The sequence below is a fragment of the Drosophila erecta genome, unplaced genomic scaffold (genome assembly GCF_003286155.1).
Source record: "Drosophila erecta strain 14021-0224.00,06,07 unplaced genomic scaffold, DereRS2 tig00000055-arrow-pilon, whole genome shotgun sequence".
Taxonomy (NCBI): Eukaryota; Metazoa; Arthropoda; class Insecta; order Diptera; family Drosophilidae; genus Drosophila; species Drosophila erecta.
The window spans coordinates 11,231,878-11,252,443 of record NW_020825200.1 but is presented as its reverse complement, the minus strand read 5'-3'; the positions used below and the strand labels follow the sequence as shown (position 1 = coordinate 11,252,443).

At 43.9% G+C, this 20,566-nt stretch overlaps 7 protein-coding genes across 10 annotated transcripts; 3 read left to right on the top strand and 4 right to left on the bottom strand.

Annotated features, from left to right (window-relative positions):
- The first annotated feature begins 52 nt into the window (after nucleotides 1–52).
- LOC6541303 (inactive rhomboid protein 1) lies at nucleotides 53–6,111 on the top strand. The gene is made up of 7 exons (XM_001969429.3): nucleotides 53–424; nucleotides 1,145–4,040; nucleotides 4,195–4,536; nucleotides 4,597–4,851; nucleotides 4,945–5,202; nucleotides 5,266–5,550; nucleotides 5,681–6,111. The coding sequence occupies exons 2-7, from the start codon at nucleotides 1,170–1,172 to the stop codon at nucleotides 5,954–5,956; spliced, it is 4,287 nt and encodes a 1,428-aa protein (XP_001969465.1). The 5' UTR covers nucleotides 53–424; nucleotides 1,145–1,169; the 3' UTR covers nucleotides 5,957–6,111.
- An 83-nt stretch (nucleotides 6,112–6,194) lies between these two features.
- LOC6542397 lies at nucleotides 6,195–7,491 on the bottom strand. Its single transcript, XM_001969428.3, has one exon. The coding sequence runs from the start codon at nucleotides 7,263–7,265 to the stop codon at nucleotides 6,399–6,401; it is 867 nt and encodes a 288-aa protein (XP_001969464.1). The 5' UTR covers nucleotides 7,266–7,491; the 3' UTR covers nucleotides 6,195–6,398.
- Nucleotides 7,492–7,744: 253 nt separating this feature from the next.
- Nucleotides 7,745–9,769, bottom strand: LOC6542382 (protein limb expression 1 homolog). Of its 4 annotated transcripts, none has more exons than XM_015158926.2 (5): nucleotides 9,594–9,769; nucleotides 9,004–9,164; nucleotides 8,772–8,935; nucleotides 8,519–8,709; nucleotides 7,745–8,387 (listed from the first exon to the last, which is right to left on the bottom strand). In XM_015158926.2, the coding sequence occupies exons 2-5, from the start codon at nucleotides 9,074–9,076 to the stop codon at nucleotides 8,009–8,011; spliced, it is 807 nt and encodes a 268-aa protein (XP_015014412.1). In that variant the 5' UTR covers nucleotides 9,077–9,164; nucleotides 9,594–9,769; the 3' UTR covers nucleotides 7,745–8,008. The 4 variants fall into 4 exon arrangements, with proteins under 4 accessions (XP_015014412.1, XP_001969463.1, XP_026835133.1 ...); XM_001969427.3 differs by having other exon boundaries at nucleotides 9,609–9,769; XM_026979332.1 differs by lacking the exon at nucleotides 9,594–9,769 and adding an exon at nucleotides 9,328–9,556.
- A 316-nt stretch (nucleotides 9,770–10,085) lies between these two features.
- Nucleotides 10,086–11,317, bottom strand: LOC6542434. Its single transcript, XM_001969426.3, has 3 exons — nucleotides 11,129–11,317; nucleotides 10,742–11,065; nucleotides 10,086–10,682 (listed from the first exon to the last, which is right to left on the bottom strand). Exons 1-3 carry the CDS (start codon nucleotides 11,313–11,315, stop codon nucleotides 10,447–10,449), a joined length of 747 nt encoding a protein of 248 aa, XP_001969462.2. The 5' UTR covers nucleotides 11,316–11,317; the 3' UTR covers nucleotides 10,086–10,446.
- Nucleotides 11,318–11,558: 241 nt separating this feature from the next.
- Nucleotides 11,559–16,198, top strand: LOC6543056 (cullin-associated NEDD8-dissociated protein 1). Its single transcript, XM_001969425.3, has 8 exons — nucleotides 11,559–11,802; nucleotides 11,866–12,249; nucleotides 12,308–12,597; nucleotides 12,794–12,956; nucleotides 13,016–14,374; nucleotides 14,442–15,669; nucleotides 15,729–15,875; nucleotides 15,939–16,198. The coding sequence occupies exons 1-8, from the start codon at nucleotides 11,758–11,760 to the stop codon at nucleotides 16,067–16,069; spliced, it is 3,747 nt and encodes a 1,248-aa protein (XP_001969461.1). The 5' UTR covers nucleotides 11,559–11,757; the 3' UTR covers nucleotides 16,070–16,198.
- Nucleotides 16,199–16,509: 311 nt separating this feature from the next.
- Nucleotides 16,510–17,627, bottom strand: LOC6542400 (ATP-dependent Clp protease proteolytic subunit). The gene is made up of 3 exons (XM_001969424.3): nucleotides 17,431–17,627; nucleotides 16,952–17,377; nucleotides 16,510–16,896 (listed from the first exon to the last, which is right to left on the bottom strand). Exons 1-3 carry the CDS (start codon nucleotides 17,470–17,472, stop codon nucleotides 16,603–16,605), a joined length of 762 nt encoding a protein of 253 aa, XP_001969460.1. The 5' UTR covers nucleotides 17,473–17,627; the 3' UTR covers nucleotides 16,510–16,602.
- An 80-nt stretch (nucleotides 17,628–17,707) lies between these two features.
- LOC6542940 (cathepsin L1) lies at nucleotides 17,708–19,763 on the top strand. Its single transcript, XM_001969423.3, has 6 exons — nucleotides 17,708–17,808; nucleotides 18,057–18,286; nucleotides 18,339–18,491; nucleotides 18,551–18,937; nucleotides 19,348–19,508; nucleotides 19,565–19,763. The coding sequence occupies exons 2-6, from the start codon at nucleotides 18,143–18,145 to the stop codon at nucleotides 19,758–19,760; spliced, it is 1,041 nt and encodes a 346-aa protein (XP_001969459.2). The 5' UTR covers nucleotides 17,708–17,808; nucleotides 18,057–18,142; the 3' UTR covers nucleotides 19,761–19,763.
- The last annotated feature ends 803 nt before the right edge of the window (nucleotides 19,764–20,566 follow it).

Here is a 20,566-nt window from a genome sequence, read left to right as displayed (position 1 = left end):
TATTTTAAAATAAAAATGTGCATATATGCCCGAATTCGGCGGCAGGATATTTTATGTCATCTCAAGCGACGAATTTCGCACATGCGCACAAAAAGGCGAAAAATGTTTCCGAGTGGCTTGAATTTTTTCGACGAGTGTGCTGTGTACATATGCATTAGTGGTTATAGAATTGTTAGAAAAAATGGATTAATCGATGTGAAAATTTAGTAATTTAAGTAATAAGCAATACAATACAAATTGAACAGGACGATTAGCTGAAATCGAAAACTTTTGGAGAATGTGCTTTTTTACTTTTTGTTATGAAGGCGTGTGTGGAAAATCGATAAAGCAATTTTCGGTCTGTAAACAGGCTTAACAAAAATTAAGATGAAGTGAAAAATCAGTGCAATGCATTTATAAATTTAATTCCATCGAACCTGCCAAAGTGAGTTCAATGTTTGTGCTTCCATGACAAAAAATAATACGTTTTTTTAAACACATTTTAACAATCTCAACATTATTATGTATACTAAGTACACAGTACACATAATTTCTGCTTGTACCGGAAATAATGTTTAATAATACACATATGTATATGAAAAAATGAAGAGTCCCTTTAATGTGGGAAATAGAACTCCCATTTTTGATGGCAGTATAAGTATTTCAGATTACTTATGTGCGCCCTTGGCCTTTTTTTTTAATGTTTGTGTCCCAAATAGAGATTTGGCGGATAAACGAATACTTAAAAGACTTAGGATTAGTTTCTTTTTGCTTAAAGTTTATGAAAATATTTTAGCAAAAAAACGCAATAAAAGATAAATAAACTATTACGAATTTTTTTACAGAAATGGGGAAAGATTTTATATAAAATTTTAAATTAAATTATATAAACAATGAAAATATCGAACAACAATCAAAATATATATATTTTATCTATCTAAAAACTCGCTTAACTCCCATCTAGACGATTAGGTATATGAGCTTTAGGATACAATTGGGTCATGTAGACTTTAATTATACCCACCCAGTTGAAGTTCTTTAAAATGCTTTTAATAGGAACTTCTTAGCCGTTAGAAATGCCTTCATAGATATACCAAGAAACTAAAAGTAATCGGTTGTAGAAGTAACCTAACTGTATAATGTTGATTATTAACATCTTTTCCAGATCGGAATACATCACTGCTGCGATTATGAGTTCGAATGGAAGTGACCTGGGGCACAATAACAGACGGAATGAAAAGGGCAATCCCGACAATGTCCACGTCTCGATGCGCGGCAGCATGGGTTCCACCCGTCGGAAGTCCATCAACTTTCAGAACCAGCTGCAACTGGCGTTGGAGTCCAACGAGTGTGATGTGATGTACTGCAGCCTGTCGTCCGGCCGCTTTCGCGCTCCGAACGGGGATAACTTCCCGCCACATGGCGGCAAGCTAAAGCTATCGCCGCTGGAGAAGTACGACGATGCCAATAGGGGCGTGCCACCGCCCTCTCCGGCTCCGAATAGCGACTGCTTTGCCACCTGTGTGGCCAATCAGCTGCCATCTCAGTCGTGCAGCGTTGGGTCCATCAAGCCGGATACTTCCGTCATGCAGAAGCATGGAATGGGTGGAAACGGAATGGTGGCGAGCGGAATGAGTGGAAACGGAATGGCGGCTAACGGTGGAAATTACCATCAGCGTGGCGTTTCGCCGAATTCGAGATATCGTTTGGAGCGGTACCGCGACTCACAGTCAACTCCACAGACAAAAATAATGGATAGCATGGGCGGTATACCCTCGGCAGTGCCCTCGGTCTCCTCCGCGCGTCTTCTACTGCCTTCCAATGTTCCCTTGCCACTCTCGCAGTGCGAGAACTACAATGCCTACCTGGGATCCACGGTGCACACGCCGGTAAAGCGGTACGTTCCCACCCCGCCCCCAGCCATGGAGCTCTACTCGGACCTGAGCATCTCCTCCTCGCCGGCGGGCAATCTGGCCACTCCAGCCGCCTCTGCATCCTCCTCTGCAACCACATCCGCATCCGCGATGCAATCGCAGTACGCTAACATGCCGTACAACTATCGCTCCAAGTGCTGCCACAGTGAAGCCTCGCACGGAAGCCTCAGCCGCACATCGCAGACGTACGCCAGCTGCTCGCCGGCCTGCACTTCGCCCTCGCCGGCTCCTTCCACCAGCATGTCGATGGTGTTCTCGGCGGCCAGCTCCTGCTCGCCCATCATGACGGCCACCAGCTCGACGAGATCGGGAAACCACAGGGGCGATGATAGCGATTCAGTAATTGTGGTGCCACCCGGCGGCGGAGCCATGGCCCAGATAGAAGCAGAGAATCCGTCGGGTACTTGCCTGCACTGCAATACGGTGCGCCGCACCACAGGAGTTCATCAGACCACACAGACCACGGGTCCCATTAGTCCGGTACCCATATCCCTGCCGGTGCCGATGGCCATGCCAGTGATGTCCGGTCTGAATGAGCAGATGCCCAGTCAGAGCCTGGAGTCCAGCATGGTGTCCGTGCAGGCGAAGCGCCTCGATGGCGGTGGCAACATTGGAGTGCCTCCCGGATCCAGTCAGCACCAGCTGTACCGCAGCCAGATGGCCAGCAATCCGCGGCTGCAGCACATCCACCACCAGACGCAGCAGCACCAATCGCTCCAGGTGCTGCCCCAACCGCAGAACCACCACTTGTCCTGCAAGAAGCGCATTGGCATGTACATGAGGCGCACCACCTCACAATTCTTCGGCGTGGAGCCCAGCACGGAGGCGGCGGACTGTGCTCTGTGGCAAGGACGTCATCGCCGCCTGGCGATCCGTTGCTTCGGCATGTTCGACACGGAGCTGGAATACCACATGCAGCAGGCCATCGGCGGGAGCAACGAGGATGCGGGTCCGAGTAACGGCGCCAATGGCAACTATGCGCCCGATCGCCCGGATATCCTGCCCGTTCAGGATGCCATTGGTATGGACATGACGATGTCGGGCGACAATAGGCGGCAGAAGTGCTACACCAATCGGGATTTTTTGGCCGGCGAGTTCGTGGAGCGCAAGGCATCGGTCGGCTATATGTTTGTGGCCATGGTCAGTTACCTGGTACACATGTTCAATAAGCGGCGGCCCATCCAAATGCATAGGGTGCGATGTCCGTGGCAATGGTCTCGCAGCTTTGCACCCATCCACGTGCAATCGCACAGCAATCAGCAGACGGATGCGGACGGATGCTTAACGGATGGCCTGGAGGCCATCATAGACGATGAGGTGTTCTTCGACAGTCCCTGCGAGATCACCACCTCCGCGGTGAACGACGAGAGCTCCGAGATTGGCAGACAGGCTTCCAAACCACGACCCTGTGCGGATCCATCGGGCGTCGGTGTTAGTGTCTACATGGCGGAGAGGCAGCAGAACGGCTGGAGAACCTCCGCACTGAATAGTGGCGGTAATGCCACCAGTGATATCAATCTAACCGGGGATCAGTCCTCGCATCAGGCTGGTGCTGCCCATATACCACTCTGCAGCTCCGTTTCCAGCCAAATGCAGCCTGCCATGCGGAGCTCCAACTCGACCACTTCCACCTGCAATCGTGGCAATCGCATAACTGCCCAACTGCTCGACGGAGTACTGGAGAACTCCCGTCGTCCGCCGCTCCGGTGCATAAAGTACTTTTCGGTGAACGACCTGGACGACCGCACCGATCATCGGCCCTTCTTCACCTACTGGATTAACACGGTGCAGGTGGTGGTGCTCATCCTGTCAATCATCTGCTACGGCATAGCACCTATTGGCATCGGATCTGAGCAGAAGACCGGCCAGGTGCTGGTGACCAGCCTCAGCCTGCAGACAGTGCAGCATGTGGAGCAGAGGAACCTCTGGATTGGTCCGCGGAACATTGACCTGGTCCACATGGGTGCCAAATTCGCTGCCTGCATGAGAAGGGACATCAAGATCACCGAGGTGGTTACGAAGACGAGGCGACACGAGAGGGAAACGGCCTGTTGCATTCGTAACGATGACTCCGGCTGTGTCCAGAGCTCCCAGGCGGAGTGCTCCATCCGAGGACTCTATCCCACTGTGAGTGTTCATTGAAACCATAAGAGAGGCCAAGTAGTTGTTGTAGATATGCATGAGTAGTCTTGGAGACTTTCTAGAGTCAATTAGATAATATTCTATTCTAAGACAACCCTTAATGGGGATAAAAAGATAATTTATTATTAATCATACCCAGAAATCAATATCTACGTGGAAGAAATGGTCGCCCAGCGAGTCCGGACCGGGAGGAAGGATATCCGGGTCCGTGTGCGGATTGGATCCCAAGTTTTGCGATGCCCCAGCATCGATAGCTCCGTACGAGTGGCCCGATGACATAACCAAGTGGCCGATCTGTCGGAAAACGAACTCGTTTACCCAGCGATATCGCTACAAGGATCACACCTCGGAGCACATGGTGTGCGAGGTGATTGGCCATCCGTGCTGTACAGGCTTATATGGAGAGTGTCGCATAACGACAAGGGAGTACTGCGACTTCATTAAGGGTTATTTCCATGAGGAGGCGTCCTTGTGCTCTCAGGTAACGAGATCCATATTGGCGTTAATTATCATTGGCTTATATTCCTCCCGGACTCCTCAGATATCGTGCCTAAACAATGTGTGCGGAATGTTCCCATTCATCTCCGTGGAGACTCCAGATCAGCTGTACCGATTGCTCACATCGCTCTGCATGCACGCCGGCATTTTGCATCTGGCCATTACCCTTATATTTCAGCACCTCTTCCTGGCCGATCTGGAGAGGCTGATCGGAACCGTTCGTACGGCCATCGTCTATATAATGTCGGGTTTTGCCGGAAATTTAACGAGCGCCATACTGGTGCCCCATCGGCCAGAGGTACATGCAAACTTCTGATAAGGGGGTCCTACTTTCGCGCATTCCAATGTCATTTCGGATATGTAGTTAATTGATTTAAAAATTCACTTACAGGTCGGACCCTCCGCATCGCTGAGTGGCGTGGTGGCCTCGCTGATTGCCCTGCTGGTTTGGATGCACTGGAAGTATCTGCACAAGCCGCATATTGCGTTGTTCAAGCTGCTGCTCCTGTGCAGCGTGTTGGTCGGAATCGGAACACTGCCTTACCAGCTGAACTTCCTGGGTCTGCTGGCTGGAGTGATTTGTGGCTGCCTTTTAACCATGTCCCTAGTGCCATTTACCACGTTCTCCAAGTACGGACGCAAGAAGAAGGTACTAGCTATGGGGTTTAACTACTACTCATACACTGTAATTATGAATGGGATTCATTTTCAGATAAATCTAATTTGGACCTGCGTTCTGTTCCACATTGTCGTGTACACCGCAATGATTGTCACCTTTTACATTCACCCAAGCGAATTCCACTCCATTAGTTTTGTGGATATGTTCAGCAACAATAACGGATACGATAATTTTACCAATGCCGATCACCATGGCGTCGATGTTGTGAGCAGCAACACCCGATACTCGCAGACGCAAAACTCCCAATACTACTATCATCATCACTCGGACGACATTATAAGGAAGAGCGTGACCTTCACCGAGAAAGCTCTCGTTTCGGTGGGTTTCGAAGGGTAGTGCCAAATATTGCATTTAGAACTGGATTTGAAGCACCAGCGAAATCTGTAATTTTTGGCCGCTTATACTCGTATTCATTTATTAAAAACTTATTTGAACCTGTTACTTTCAGCACATTTTATATCCCGCTGCGCCGCGGAAAACGAGCGCCCAACAATGGCAGGAAGTAGAGTATAGTCGTTCGTTTAATCACCTTTCGAACTATAGTGATCGAATTAAAAAGAGTATTGGAAATATATCAAAGCTTAAGCAAGTGTTCACTTCACCCATTAGATTCTCGAACAAGAACAACCACTCTAATCTTATGACTGAATTAACATCGGTGCACTCCGAGAATAAACAGAAATATTTAGGTTACATCAATAATACGGAATTTAACGTCCTTTAATATTTTACATATTAATCGATTCAATTCATGACAAACAACAATTTGACAAGTTTGAGTGCACAAATAGATAACAATTATATGAATAACGCATTAAATGTCTATTTATGTATGTATAATCCGAACTTTAAATGAATAAAGAATAATTAGTATTAAAAGGTTTGCATTGTGCATTTTTTGTATTTCAAATGGCAGCGGGTGAGAACTTCAGACGCTTTTAATAATAAAATTCGTGTTTAGGTATGCTTAGAAATGCTGTATTTCGCAGGATATACCAATGACTATGTACATATTATACAGTATAAATATTTAGATTAGTTAACTGAAGTTACAAAGGGCTGAAATTGTGTAATTAAATTCACAAATAACATATATATCGTACACTTGAAACTTACAAATAAATTCAGAGAAATTGTATGAATTAATATTGTTGACGATTCAATAATTATATATACATCATCTCAGCCATTGAGGACATCTTTTTGGGAATATGAACAATGGTGTCGAAGTAGCTGGCTAGCTCACCGATGGTAACATCATCGCAGTTTCCGGGGCTCGCCGAGTTGTAGCTGGCCTGCTGCGAACAGGTTGCTCCCACCAGCGAAACGGCTGACAGAGATCTTGTGGCGGCAGAAACTCCCAAGGTGTCGATCTTATGGCTGTGTGCGGATCCAGAAGGTCCTGGCACTTCTAAAGCACTTCCCGAGTGACGCGTTTTGGTCGAACTGCTGTTCCTTGACAAGTGCCAGCTATTTCCCAGGGTGCTTCTCTTCGATTCGTCGAGCATGGCGTTGCATTCGCCAATGACGTCGCGAAATGCGCATGTGCAACTCGATTTTAATTCGTCGGCGATCTGGCCAACAATATCACTGGATTCCTCTTTTGGCTTGCAGGGCACAATTCTACCGCTGCGTACAATCCATTTGCTATGCTCGCAGCCGTACAAGGACTTTAGAATGGGTGGCCGAAATATATTCTTTTTTGATGTACCATTTCGCTTTTGATAATGCTTCTGGACGCCATGGGAGCAGCTCAGCGGACTAACAATCTCGAAGGATTCTTCTGGAATAAAGGAGTCCTCTTGCTTGCAGTCTGGCAGACAACTCTCGGATCTTCGGCGAGGTCTGCATTTCCAGCGATGTTGTGATCGAGGTTTGGAGCCATCAGTTGTGGCGCCTTCGCAGATGGCCTCAGATGGATCGAATCCATTATCTGCATCGTAAAATGGATTTCGTTTCACACATTTGACGAGACGATGAGTATGTGTTATTTTCAACTTGTCCAGATCAGCTGGTAGCTCTTCGGAGGCCATTGTGCTGCTGGGTCCGTGTATTTTTTGTACCGTGTGGCCTATGCTAACGTGCCTGATGCTTGCTCAATGTTATTGAAGGCAATTGAGCAGCTTGAAGAAACTTCTTTCTTCGTTTTTTCCTATTTTTATTGTATGTATGTGTTACATTCACAGAAAAACAGATAAGGTAGCGACGCAAATGACTCTAATTTCTAGGGATGGACAACCCCCGATATTGTGCAAGTGTGTGAGACTGCAGTGCGCTGGAACGAGGGAATGGGAAATGGGTAATATGGTCTTACCATTCCTAAACCGTTTTAATTAATTTTGTTATTACATTAAAATAAATAGCTTTTTTAAGCAAGCTCAAGACACCGGAAATATAATTTTTACAAAAGTCAAAATCCACTTTGTAGCTCACTTACTTCCAATTCCTTGATTCCACCCTATATTTATAGTTCTGAAGTATATAAATATTCATAAAACACAACAATTTAAGTTAAAATATTATATTTATTTTATTGGATTTAGTCTTATTTTTGTAGCTGTTTTAAAAATCACATTTTTAAGATTTTTAAATTAATTTTCATAATTTGGAAGTGTTTGTGGGAAGTGTAATAATTTCCTCTTGTTTTTCATCATGGAGATCATATGGTATGCCAATTAAATAAATATTGATCGTCGTTAAAGGTGAAATTATACGATTTGTCTAGAAAAGGGTTAATTTCGATCGCGCACAATGCTTATTAATATTTTTTGTTTGATTAATCGTCAATGGAAGCCGAATTAAGGGCACTGCCGCCCAGCTGATTATGGGCTATCATAAGTATATCCTTCTTCTCTTTCGGAAAGCGCAATTCACGTCCAGCCATGCGAAAGGTCTCCAGCTCCCTCTCGGCAAGCACTAGCTCCCTGCGAATAACGCCGGGATTGTCGTGCTCCCTGGCAATCCAATCCAATGCCATCTGCGACCGCATCTCGTCGTCCAGGCTCCGGTTAGAATAGTGCGCCACCACTTCCTGTCTGGAGCAGTGGCGTTCGCGCATTGCCTTCAGCGATCCATTCCAGTGGAGCAGTTGAAAGACGGTCATGAGCTCTTGGAACTCCAACATGGTTCTTCCCTTGTTCGCCTCCAGCATAAATCTAAACTCAAAACAATTTTTATTAATTCATAATATTTAGTAAGACAATTTAAACCCATTTGCTTAACGATATGTTTTTAATGGAAAATTGTCATACTGGGTGGGATAGTATAAATGTAATGATGTATTCACCTGAATGCTCCGATGCCCGACTCTGTGCCCTCGTTGATTTGCGATGTGCCCTTGAAGGAAGTTCGAGCATCCTGAACAGCTTTTTGGATGAACTCATCGCTAATTCGACGCGAAGGATGCTCATTAAAGACGGAATTCATTAGGGCAATCTTGGCCGAACTGCGACGAGCCTCTGCCTTGGTTGGACAGTTCTAAAATGTAGATAAAGGGGTTAAAAAAAACTGCGCCAATCCATTGCCAATAGCGTAATTACTTGAAAACTTCCAAAGCAGCTTCCTCCAGGAAGTGTTACGAAACATATGTATGGCTGGCTGTTAGATGGAATCGATTCGTAAATCACAAGAGCTCCATTTTTTAATTCAGCTCCACGGGACTGCTTCATTTGCCAGAACTCTTGAAGGGCTTCAACGACATTTACTGAACGATATACGTTTTATTAGACTGGCTTATATCTACATAAAAATTAAAAAAGAAATCAATCTCACCTCTATAATCTCTATCTTCGTAAAATCCAGTTACGGTTGGTAAAACCCAAAAAGGTTCTTCGGGGTAGACCATTTTTAAGATTATTCAATATTATGTTGAACAAAGAATGGGTTCGGGTTTTGCTTTCAGCACAAAAGAAACGGCATATCATTCAAAGTGGCTGCAGAAATTAACATCTAATTAATTTATTGACCAGATATACTTAGTACGTGTGTTGATGCTACTTTTCGTTTACTTATAGGTATAATTATGTCGGTAATTAATTTCGATCTTGATTTCATCAGGCAGGAAATATTATACATTAACAGCATATGTTTACATACATACAAGACATGTATTGTTGCACTGGTGACACTGCCACGTCTTTAAACATATGTACATCGCAACGTCCCTCGGTAATTACGAGTTTGTCGCCTAAGTCTTTAGATTTGGTGTGCTCGGAAAGTTTGTTAAGTGCATATGTATTTTATAGCATTTGCCGTATTAGGTCATAATTTAAACACAAACATAATTATTAGTACACAATTGCACATCTAAAGTAATTTAATTTTCGTTTACACCAATGTATAATCATTCGTTAGATGTATACCTCTATTGCATTTACATTTTGTTTTATACATTCATATTGTTAATTTTCACTTTTATTTTATTCAGGAGAACGGACCACTAAGGTCACCAGCGAGACGAGAAACCTTTCTGCAGCAATGTAAAAAAAACTGGATACATTACTGTGCTGCAGTGTTGCCAACTATGGGCCAACAGAAAAAAGCCAGACCTCATTTAGCGGGAAAAGGCTAAAAGATCGAAACAAAAGCTAGCTAGCGGGATAAATCTATCATAAAAAATAATTTAACTGTAATAACTTTAATAGAATACAAACAATAAAAGACAATAATTAATATAAAGTTATATAGATAAACACAAATGTTGGTTATAATGACAATACCTTGAGACTAACACAAGAAATAAAACTCCAAAACATTAATACCTGAACCCCAAATCCCCATTCCTTAATCCTCCAAAAAACAGGTGTGAAACACTTGAGCATCCATTAAGTTTCTATAATTGCTTTAATTCAAAATCACTTCCTAACGAGTACAATGGTTGCCCTTACTTACTTAATTTCAATTAAATTAATTATTTACATCATATATAGTTGTCTGTTGAGTCCTTAATGTGTACATTATATGCATTTGTCGGTTTTTTAACTACTAAATCTATTGGAGCGTACAAAATGTCAAACAACTTTTGTTGTATTTGGCGGAGGTAGACTTATATAACATTTTTTTTCGCAAATCTGATTAGAAAATGAGACAACAAACTTGGACAGCTAATGGTTTTAACGTTTACCTAGATTAACATTAATAAATATTCATTCAGTATTATAAAGGTACCAAGTTTAAGATTGTGAAACTATAAGCAACGAACTTTTAAACAAGGAACTAAAATAGAATATCAATGCCTTCCAAATTGGGCATTGGGGGAAATAAATCTAATCCGTATTCAGGGTCTGCAGCCTCCATGTATTCTGAGTTATATATGTATGGCAGGTCATTAAAATCTAGGGGCGGAAGGCACTTATTTTCCAAATGGTTCTCCAATGTTCGAAGATCAAGATAAAGTTGATTCAATAGCCCTTCATAACCCGGTTGATTTTCGGACCAGGTCTCTGTAACCGCTGTAATTTTAAAAGTATATAGTGAAAATTTCAAAAGCAAGATTATTAAATGAACTTACGCTTGCTGCAGTTCTTTAAACATTTCCCGTTTGGAAAGTCAGTATAATTGAACAAATTTACGACTCTGGATTCGCAATTCAAAACGTAGGCGCCCAAAAAGCAGCTATTTGTTTTATACCTGACTTCCTCTCGATCCTTGTGAATCACATTTTGTTTAGAAGCCTTTCGCAGCGAAAGCTTGGCGATACTACCCTCTAGTTTCAGAGTAGTGCCTTTGAAGGGGGTTATTCCAGGAGTTTGGTGCATCACATTGTCAAGTTTCCCAAGTGGTTTCTTCAATACGGAATTAGCTTGGACTCCATTTTTCATTGGGTTAGCCGGTACTGTAATATTAACAGGCTATAGAATTACCAATACCAACGGTAATCGAACTCAATTCAACTTACAATTAATGCCGGTGTTTTCCTTGTTCAAAATCTGATCCATTTTGTTAGATTTTATTTGCGTACAGTATGTATTTTGAACAAATTCTAGCAGCGAGCTGCGATTTCGTTTAAAATAATTCCAGAAAACGAGCGGCACATTCCTAGAGATGGGAGACTCCAAGTGTCTTATATCTGATTTATCGTTCATCAGAAACGATGGTAATGAAACAAAATTATATACTAGTGAACAAATTAGGTATTAATACTTAATAATATTTATTTAAATTATAACTTTGATATCGCACTTAAATAATACAATAACAATAACATAATAACAAATATAGTTTTACTAACATATACGCTATTGTACGAAAATATTTCACCATTTTATTTTATACTATCAAAAGGTACCAAATTTAGGATTTGGCGCTTGGGATTATTATATGGGTTTTTTGGTTTTTCAAACTGGTCCCACTTAAGCAGCCTTTATAACAAAATTGAGTGAACATAAAACTTGAAGATTCAATACCGGAAAAATTTCAGTAGATTTTCAAGTTTTTAAACGCCAAAAATAGGGCAGACCGGAACAAATATACAATATTTCACTTATCACTTAATTTCAATCGATCGAACGTTTCTAAGGCTTCGCTATGGCGTCACATCAGTACCACCAAATTGCCAATTTGCTGGAAAAAGTATGTATAGAATTTAATTTTAGCAAGATAACGAAATTCTAATGGAACTCTCGTCTGCTGCAGATGACGTCCACGGACAAGGACTTCCGTTTCATGGCGACAAACGATCTAATGACGGAGCTACAGAAGGATAGCATTATCCTGGACGACGAATCCGAGAAAAAAGTAGTGCGAATGGTGCTCAAGCTGCTGGAGGATAAGAACGGCGAGGTCCAGAACCTGGCTGTCAAGTGCCTGGGCCCCCTGGTCAACAAGGTGAAGGAGATCCAGGTGGAGACCATCGTGGACTCGCTGTGCGCCAATATGATGTCCAACACGGAGCAGCTGCGCGACATATCGAGTATTGGCCTTAAGACAGTGATTGCCGAGCTGCCGCAGTCCTCAAATTCCCTGGCCCCGAATGTCTGCCAAAGGATTACCGGCAAACTGAGCACAGCTATTGAGAAGGTTAGTAATTCTGCTATTTTCAAAGCACCCAAACGTTGAATCCACCGTTCCTCAACAGGAGGACGTCTCTGTGAAACTGGAGTCGCTGGACATTCTGGCCGATCTGCTCTCCCGCTTCGGGGAGTTCTTGGTTCCCTTCCACAGCACCATACTGAAGGCTCTGATGCCCCAGTTGGCCTCCTCTCGCCAGGCTGTTCGCAAGCGCACTATCGTGGCCCTGTCTTTCCTGCTGATCCAGGCCAACAGCAACGCCTACAACGGTGTCATCGATCACCTGCTCGATGGCCTAGAGAATCCACCAAATCCAGCTGCCATTCGGACTTACATTCAGTGCCTGGCTTCGATATGGTAAGTTCCGATTGACAGTGGTGTAGGATTGCACTTAAGAAAATAAACCAAAAATTGTTAAGGTTATTTTCGTTCGCTCTCCATTTGATTACTTATGGAATTGTATTCTGGTTCAAATCGTGAAATTGTTATATATTAAGTATATATTTTTATATATATTCTACCATATGTAATTTTATTTAACGTTACTCTTTAGTCGACAGGCTGGCCATCGACTTTGCAACCACATTGATCGTTCCATGCTCCTGCTGAGCCAGTACAGCCAACGGGACGACGATGAGCTGCGTGAGTTTTGTCTGCAGGCCTGCGAAGCTTTCGTTATGCGCTGCCCAGATGCCATAAACCCGCACATTCCCATGGTAAGCATACGGGAGTTTTGTGCTAGGTTTCACATTGAATAACGTATGGTTTTTGTTAGATCCTGGAGCTGTGCCTCAACTATATCACCTACGATCCAAACTACAACTACGAGACGGATGATGGCGATACTGGCAACGCCATGGACACGGAGGATGATGAGTACGTTGACAGTGAGGAGTATAGTGACGACGACGACATGAGCTGGAAGGTTCGTCGCGCTGCAGCCAAGTGTCTGGAGGTTTTGATATCCACGCGCCAGGAGCTCATCGAGGACTTCTATCGCAGCCTGAGTCCGGCTTTGATTGCGCGTTTCAAGGAGCGTGAGGAGAATGTTAAGTCCGATATATTTCACGCTTATGTGGCCCTGCTAAAAAACACACGCCTCACCGACGACGTGGCCAACGACCACGACTCTATGGATCAGGTATCGGGGCCAACCTCGCTGTTAATTGAGCAGCTGCCACTCATTGTAAAAGCCATACAGCCGTTAATGCGGGAAAAATCGATGAAAACGCGACAAGACTGCTTCCTCTTGCTGCGTGAGCTGTTGAATTCGCTGCCAGGAGCCCTGGGTCCGTACTTGGAAAGCATTGTGCCAGGCATTAGCTATTCGCTGAATGACAAGAGTTCGACCAGCAACATGAAGATCGAGTCTCTGGGATTCCTCTACTCGCTGCTCCAGGGACATCCACCGCATGTCTTTCATCCACATATTCCCTCACTGGTGCCCCTTGTGGTGACTTCGGTCTTCGATCCGTTCTATAAGATTGCCACGGAGGCGCTCTTGGTGTTGCAGCAGTTGGTAAAGGTGATTCGTCCGTTGGAACCGAATGCGGCCAAGTCCGACTTTGATGCCCCATCGTTTGTGGGCCAGGTTTACTCGTGCACATTGCAGAAACTGAAAGTTACGGATGTCGACCAGGAGGTGAAAGAGCGAGCTATTGCCTGCATGGGACAGATTATCGCGAACATGGGCGACATGCTGCAGAACGAGCTGGCGGTTTGCCTGCCGATCTTCATGGAGCGCCTAAAGAACGAAGTAACCAGGCTGAGCAGCGTGCGGGCTTTGACGTTGATCGCAGCTTCGTCTCTGCGCATAGATCTGACTCCCATCCTGCACGACGTGTTACCCGCACTGGGCACATTTCTGCGTAAGAACCAGCGCGCCCTGAAACTACACTCCCTCGATCTGATCAACAAGATCGTCATCAACTATTCGAGCAGCTTTGAGGCGAACTTACTGCAGACAGCCATAGTTGAGATCCCACCGCTGATATCCGACTCGGATTTGCACGTTGCCCAGTACTCTCTGACGCTTTTGAGCACCGTCGCTCGCAGGCAGCCCCAAGCTCTAGTCGGCATACATGAGCAGTTCTTGCGCTCTGTGCTCATCCTGGTTCGATCTCCTTTGCTGCAGGTAGGCCAGAGGGATACTATTCGACAATTAGCACTAGCACAACTAATAAATGATTTCATTTTTACAGGGGTCTGCATTGAATTGCACTTTGGAGCTATTCCAGGCCTTGGTGCAAACACAGCTGTCTGGTCTGGACTATCATTCGCTCGTGTCGAAGCTAATGGCACCAGTTTTGGCTGGCAACGGCGATGCCAACTCCAGAGCCACTGCTGGCGCTCCCAGTGAGGTGGTGCAGCTGCACAAGCAGGCCTATCACTCATCGGCCAAGTGCATCGCTGCTTTAACACAGCAGTGCCCCCAGGTGGCGACCCCATTGGCTACAAAGCTGATAACGGATCTGCAGAAGCGTAACGATACGGAAATTATATTCTGTTTGCTCACCATCGGAGAGATTGGCAGGCATTTCGATCTGAGCTCCATACAGGTGCTGCCACAGACGATTATTGAATGCTTTGGCGCCACCTCGGAGGATGTAAAGGCTGCAGCCTCGCATGCTCTCGGCGCAGTGTCCGTGGGCAGCCTGCAGACATACCTACCTCTGATTCTGCATGAGATTGAGGTGCAGCCAAAGAGGCAGTACTTGCTGCTACATTCGCTTAAGGAGGTCATTTCATCGCTGTCGGTGTCGCCCAGCGGACTCGCTCAGCTCTTGCCCTCGGTGCCATCCATTTGGGCCCAGCTTTTCAAGCACTGCGAGTGCTCAGAGGAGGGATCACGCAATGTGGTGGCTGAGTGTCTGGGCAAACTGGTGCTTGTCAATCCCGACGAGCTGCTGCCCCAACTGCAGCAGGCATTGCGTTCCGAAAGTCCCACCATGCGCACAGTGGTTGTCTCCTCCGTAAAGTTCACCATCTCCGATCAGCCGCAGCCCATTGACGTCCTGCTCAAGCAGAACATTGGCGAGTTTCTGTTCGCACTGCGAGATCCAGAGCCGCAGGTGCGACGCGTCGCGCTAGTAGCCTTCAACTCCGCTGTGCACAACAAGCCCAGCTTGGTGCGTGATTTGCTGCCCACCCTCTTGCCTTGGCTGTACTCGGAGACAAAGGTGAAGAGCGAACTCATTAGGGAGGTGGAGATGGGTCCCTTCAAGCACACCGTGGACGACGGTCTCGACATTCGCAAAGCAGCATTTGAATGCATGTACACACTTCTCGAGCAGGGCTTGGATCGTGTGGATGTCATGCAGTTTTTGGACCATGTCCAGGCTGGTCTGTGCGACCACTACGACATCAAGATGCTGACGTACCTGATGACGGCACGTCTGGCCATCTTGTGTCCGGATAAGGTCCTGCTAAGTGAGTAGTACCTCAGCCTGTCACTTCAAATTTCTTCTTACCTTGCCTCACTCTTCCAGGACTCGATCAATTTATACAGCAACTACGTGATACGTGCACCCACAAGGTGAAGGCCAACTCTGTAAAACAGGAGTACGAAAAGCAGGACGAATTGAAGCGTTCTGCCCTTCGTGCAGTGTCGGCCCTTTCGCAAATACCCAAAGCAAGTGAGTATACATCGTTCAAACATTGTATCTTACGATAAACTAACTGAAATTCCTGTCCAACAGACAAAAATCAGCAGTTAGTGGATTTCCTCAAGTCGATCAAAGAAACTCCAGAATTAAACAAGATCTTCGAGTATATACAGAAGGATTCCATCACCGGTAGCGCAGATATTATAGTAATGGATCAAAGTTAAGCGGGAAACTTGGTTTCTAATTCCTTTACTTAAGAATATGCGTTTGCGCACAAACAAGTATCTCTTTTTCTGATATAGCTTTTAGATTTTCTAATAAGAAATAAATGCAGATCGACTTGAAAAAGTTAATTATAAAACCATGCATAAAGCTCCTAAAAACTACCGACAACCAACACAAACAAAAGCTGTACTGAATACTGTATTTATGTAATTTCACTAAAATTTTATTGATTTTAACGTGGGATTTATTTTCCAAGGAAGAGAATGACACAATGTCCGTTGTGGGAAATTTAGAATCTATTTGCTCTCCCAAAAAGAGACTAGCTCTTTTATCAGATAATGATAATTCCAGATCATCCTAAGAGAAAATGTTACGTAAAGGCTTTTAAACAGTAATGATGCAATAGTGGCAACGCAGAATCATGAGAAAGTCGACTTGGTAAAATTGGAAAGTGTATATTCTGCAGAAAACCGAATTATTCAAATTGCTTCAAACTTAGGATTGAATTTTGGTCTATGGACGAACGAGAAATTTAGGCCGCCTGCTTGCTTCTCTTCTTCTCGCACTCCTCAGGCACGGCTTTGCCGGAGGTAACTCCACCGTCAGACGCGGGTCCAGTTTCGGAAACAGTCTCTGGAGGATGTTCGAGCACATGGTCGATGATGCCCAGGACCTTGGCCTCTTCGGGGGTCATGAAATGGTCGCGCTCCATGCGCCCGCACATCTCTTCATACGTGTTCTTGGCGTGCTTCACGTAGATGTTGGTCAGCTGGCGTTTGATTTTGATTATTTCCTCGGCATGTATTAGGATGTCCGTGGCTTGACCCTGGGCAAGATTACAAGATCAATGCGGAGCGACTACAACACTGGAATGTACATACTTGTGCACCACCAGAGGGCTGGTGTATCATGATCCGCGCGTTGGGCAGGGAGTACCGCATCCCAGGCGCACCAGCCGCGAGCAGAAGGGATCCCATCGAGCAGGCCTGACCAACGCACCAAGTCGCTATTGGTGGCTTGACGTACTGCATCGTATCGTAGATCGCCAAACCCGCTGTAACAACACCGCCGGGGGAATTGATGTACAAATGGATCGGTTTGTTGACGTTCTCCGATTGCAGGAACAGCAGTTGAGCCACCACGGTGGAACTGATGTCGTCGGTTATGTTGCCCATCAGACAAATTATCCGCTCCTTTAGCAGACGAGAGAATATATCGTAGGCCCGCTCACCGCGGCCAGTTTGCTCCACCACCATGGGAATCAGGTTGATATTGCGAACCGAATTCGCCCGGCTAACACATTGCACCTGCAATTCGATGTATTACTGGCGGCGTAGCCATGTGGCATGTACAAACTTACTGGTTTAATTTGTAAGATACGGCTAACGGCGGTTTTCAGCATGATCCTGGTTTTGTTTTGACGCAAATCAACCGGATTCGCAATGTTATGCAAAACAGCTGTTCTTGAGGCTAAGAATACACACTTTAAATCATTTCTGAAACAAATGAAAAGAAACGCTGTTTTCCGACTGGCATATATGACAAAGGGGTGTATATAAAGCTTTGGGGTACTCTCAAGTTTTTTTGATCTGATTTTTCTACTGAAATACTGACACAATCTTGCAAGATTTGTTGCCGAACTCCGTAGGCCATAATGCACTTCTCAGGGAACGACTGAAATTTTACGATGATGTGGAACACAGTTGGCCTGAGGCGCATTTGCAATCCCCAACTACAGGTGATGAGTTATTGAAGTTAATATAATTAATTGTGGACTTATAACAGGTTTTTTAATATACATATATTAATATTACGGTCTAAGTCAACTATTTACTATCCTTATAATTAATCTAGCTGATCAACTGTCAATTAGCAATCTATTTGAACTTTTACATATTGGTATAAATATATTTTCTTTTTTGTACAAATTGAATTTGTTCTGATTCAGCGTTAATTCAGTATGCCTTCTATAAATGTATATTAAAGGGTGCTCGCAGCTTCGATCAGACTTTTCCTTGCTTCTTAGGAAAGCATAAATATGCTTAGTTGCGGTTTTATTTTATTGACAGTAAATGAACAAAGCGAAGTCGAATGCAATGTGGAAATTAATATTGTTAAGCTGTTTATGTGGCCTAAATAATCAAATTGTAATTTCCGCCTTAAACGAAGGAAATTCTTCTTCTGTAGATTGCAAGAGCGAATTCGAAAAGTTTAAGGTAAGTTTAAAAAACAAATTAAACCTATTAAAAGCTTAATAAAACCTTTTAGAATAATAACAATCGCAAATATCTCCGAACCTATGATGAAATGCGAAGTTACAAAGCGTTTGAGGAAAATTACAAAGTTATTGAGGAACACAACCAAAACTACAAGGATGGTCATTCGAGCTTTAGATTAAAACCAAATATTTTCGCAGATATGGTACGTATTTCTCAAAATATTCAACTGTGAGCGTAAAATCAATAATAATATTTATTCAGAGCACAAGTGGTTACCTCAAGGGATATTTGCGACTTTTGAAGAGCAATATTGAAGACAGCGCTGATAATATGGCCGAAATAGTTGGTTCTCCTCTGATGAGTAATGTACCCGAAAGTTTGGATTGGCGCAGTAAAGGATTTATCACACCCGCGTACAATCAACTTACCTGCGGTTCCTGCTACGCTTTCTCCATCGCCGAGAGCATCGTAGGCCAGGTTTTCAAGCGAACCGGAAAGGTACTGAGCTTGAGTAAACAACAAATTGTGGATTGCAGTGTGTCCCATGGAAACCAAGGATGCGTCGGCGGCTCCCTGCGAAACACTCTCAGTTATTTGCAGAGCACGGGTGGCATAATGAGGGAGGAGGATTATCCATATGTGGCAAGGGTAATTAGAAATACCATACAATTTAAAATATAGTTGCTTTTTATATATGTATGTATAAGAACGCCAGTTACGCCAAAAGAAAAGCTCTTTAAAAATAAGGCTGGCAGAATGACTACAACATGAAATATTCATTAATTTGGTAAGTTCAGGTTTGTAACTTTAGGTTTTTAAATATGGATCATATGGATCATGGTATAGTATGGAAAATAGATAACATTATAACAATAACACATATTATTATTTACTCATTACATGCAATATAACTTTGATTTACATGTATCAAGTACTAAGTAAGTTATACGTTATATGCTTATGTATATGTGGAATTTGTTAAATATAACAAAGTTATTTTATTTTGACAACTAATTGGCGGAAGACCTCTACACCCAACTGATGCTAATGTTTTTCAGAAGGGCAAATGCCAGTTTGTTCACGACCTATCCGTAGTTAATGTTACTTCTTGGGCCATTCTTCCCGTGCGCGATGAGCAGGCCATTCAGGCGGCGGTTGCCCACATCGGACCAGTTGCCATATCCATAAATGCCTCCCCAAAGACATTTCAACTGTACAGGTAATGACAGAAATATGTTATATATTTTAATTTTTTAATTTACGCTTTTGTTTAAGTGACGGCATCTACGATGACCCCTTGTGCTCGTCAGCTTCTGTAAATCATGCAATGGTGGTTATTGGTTTTGGAAAGGATTATTGGATATTGAAGAACTGGTGGGGACCAAATTGGGGCGAGAATGGGTACATAAGAATTCGTAAGGGAGTCAATATGTGCGGAATGGCGAATTATGCCGCTTATGCGATTGTTTAAACTGTTGCTTTTAGATATGATGTGCGATGAATAGGTAAAGAAATGAGCAACAAATGCATGTAACTAGTTCGATTACAGTCTATAAACTAATGGGAAAATGATTTTTAAATAATAATGAATGGGTTTTTTGAATTCAAGATGCAATTCAATTACCTCTATCTCCATAGGTTCCAAAAGTTGATAAATTAAATGAGTTTACACTGCGCAACACAATTTTGTTTGATAAATGAAGAGGGCAAATGTTCGTAAAAACTGTAAAAACTAGGACAGTATCTGAGTATCTTTTGATTGGGTTCTTGTACAATAAGCCCAGCAATGAGTTATGCCACGTTTGTAGCCCAGTGTCATTAGCACAAAGTTGAAGTAATGAATGTTGGGGGCGTGGCAAAGCGCCAACTCAGGTCCCCATTTTATGGCATTGAGCCCGCCCCCAAATCGATGAAACAGCTCCCCACACGACGAGGACTTTGGGAAATAATAATAATGCCCTTTCAGTGGATTTGCGTGGCAAGAACAGCGATTTAAAAGTTATTTATAAAGTGGCAAAAGCTGAGGGCCCGAAACTCCGGCACAAAACTCCTCCCACAAGGCATCATTTATTGCAATTATAATGTGTTTCAATGCCGCTTAATGGGTAAATAGTGCCCCATAATGGCTATAACCAATAATAGGAAAGTAAGCTGGAATCGCTGAGCGTGCAACCACTTTGCCTCCTCCGTAGACCAATGAGAGCAATTGAAAGGACCTCCGTAGGCAGGACTTCACTTAACTTTACACTGCCCTGCCGACTTGGGGTTGTTTTTTTA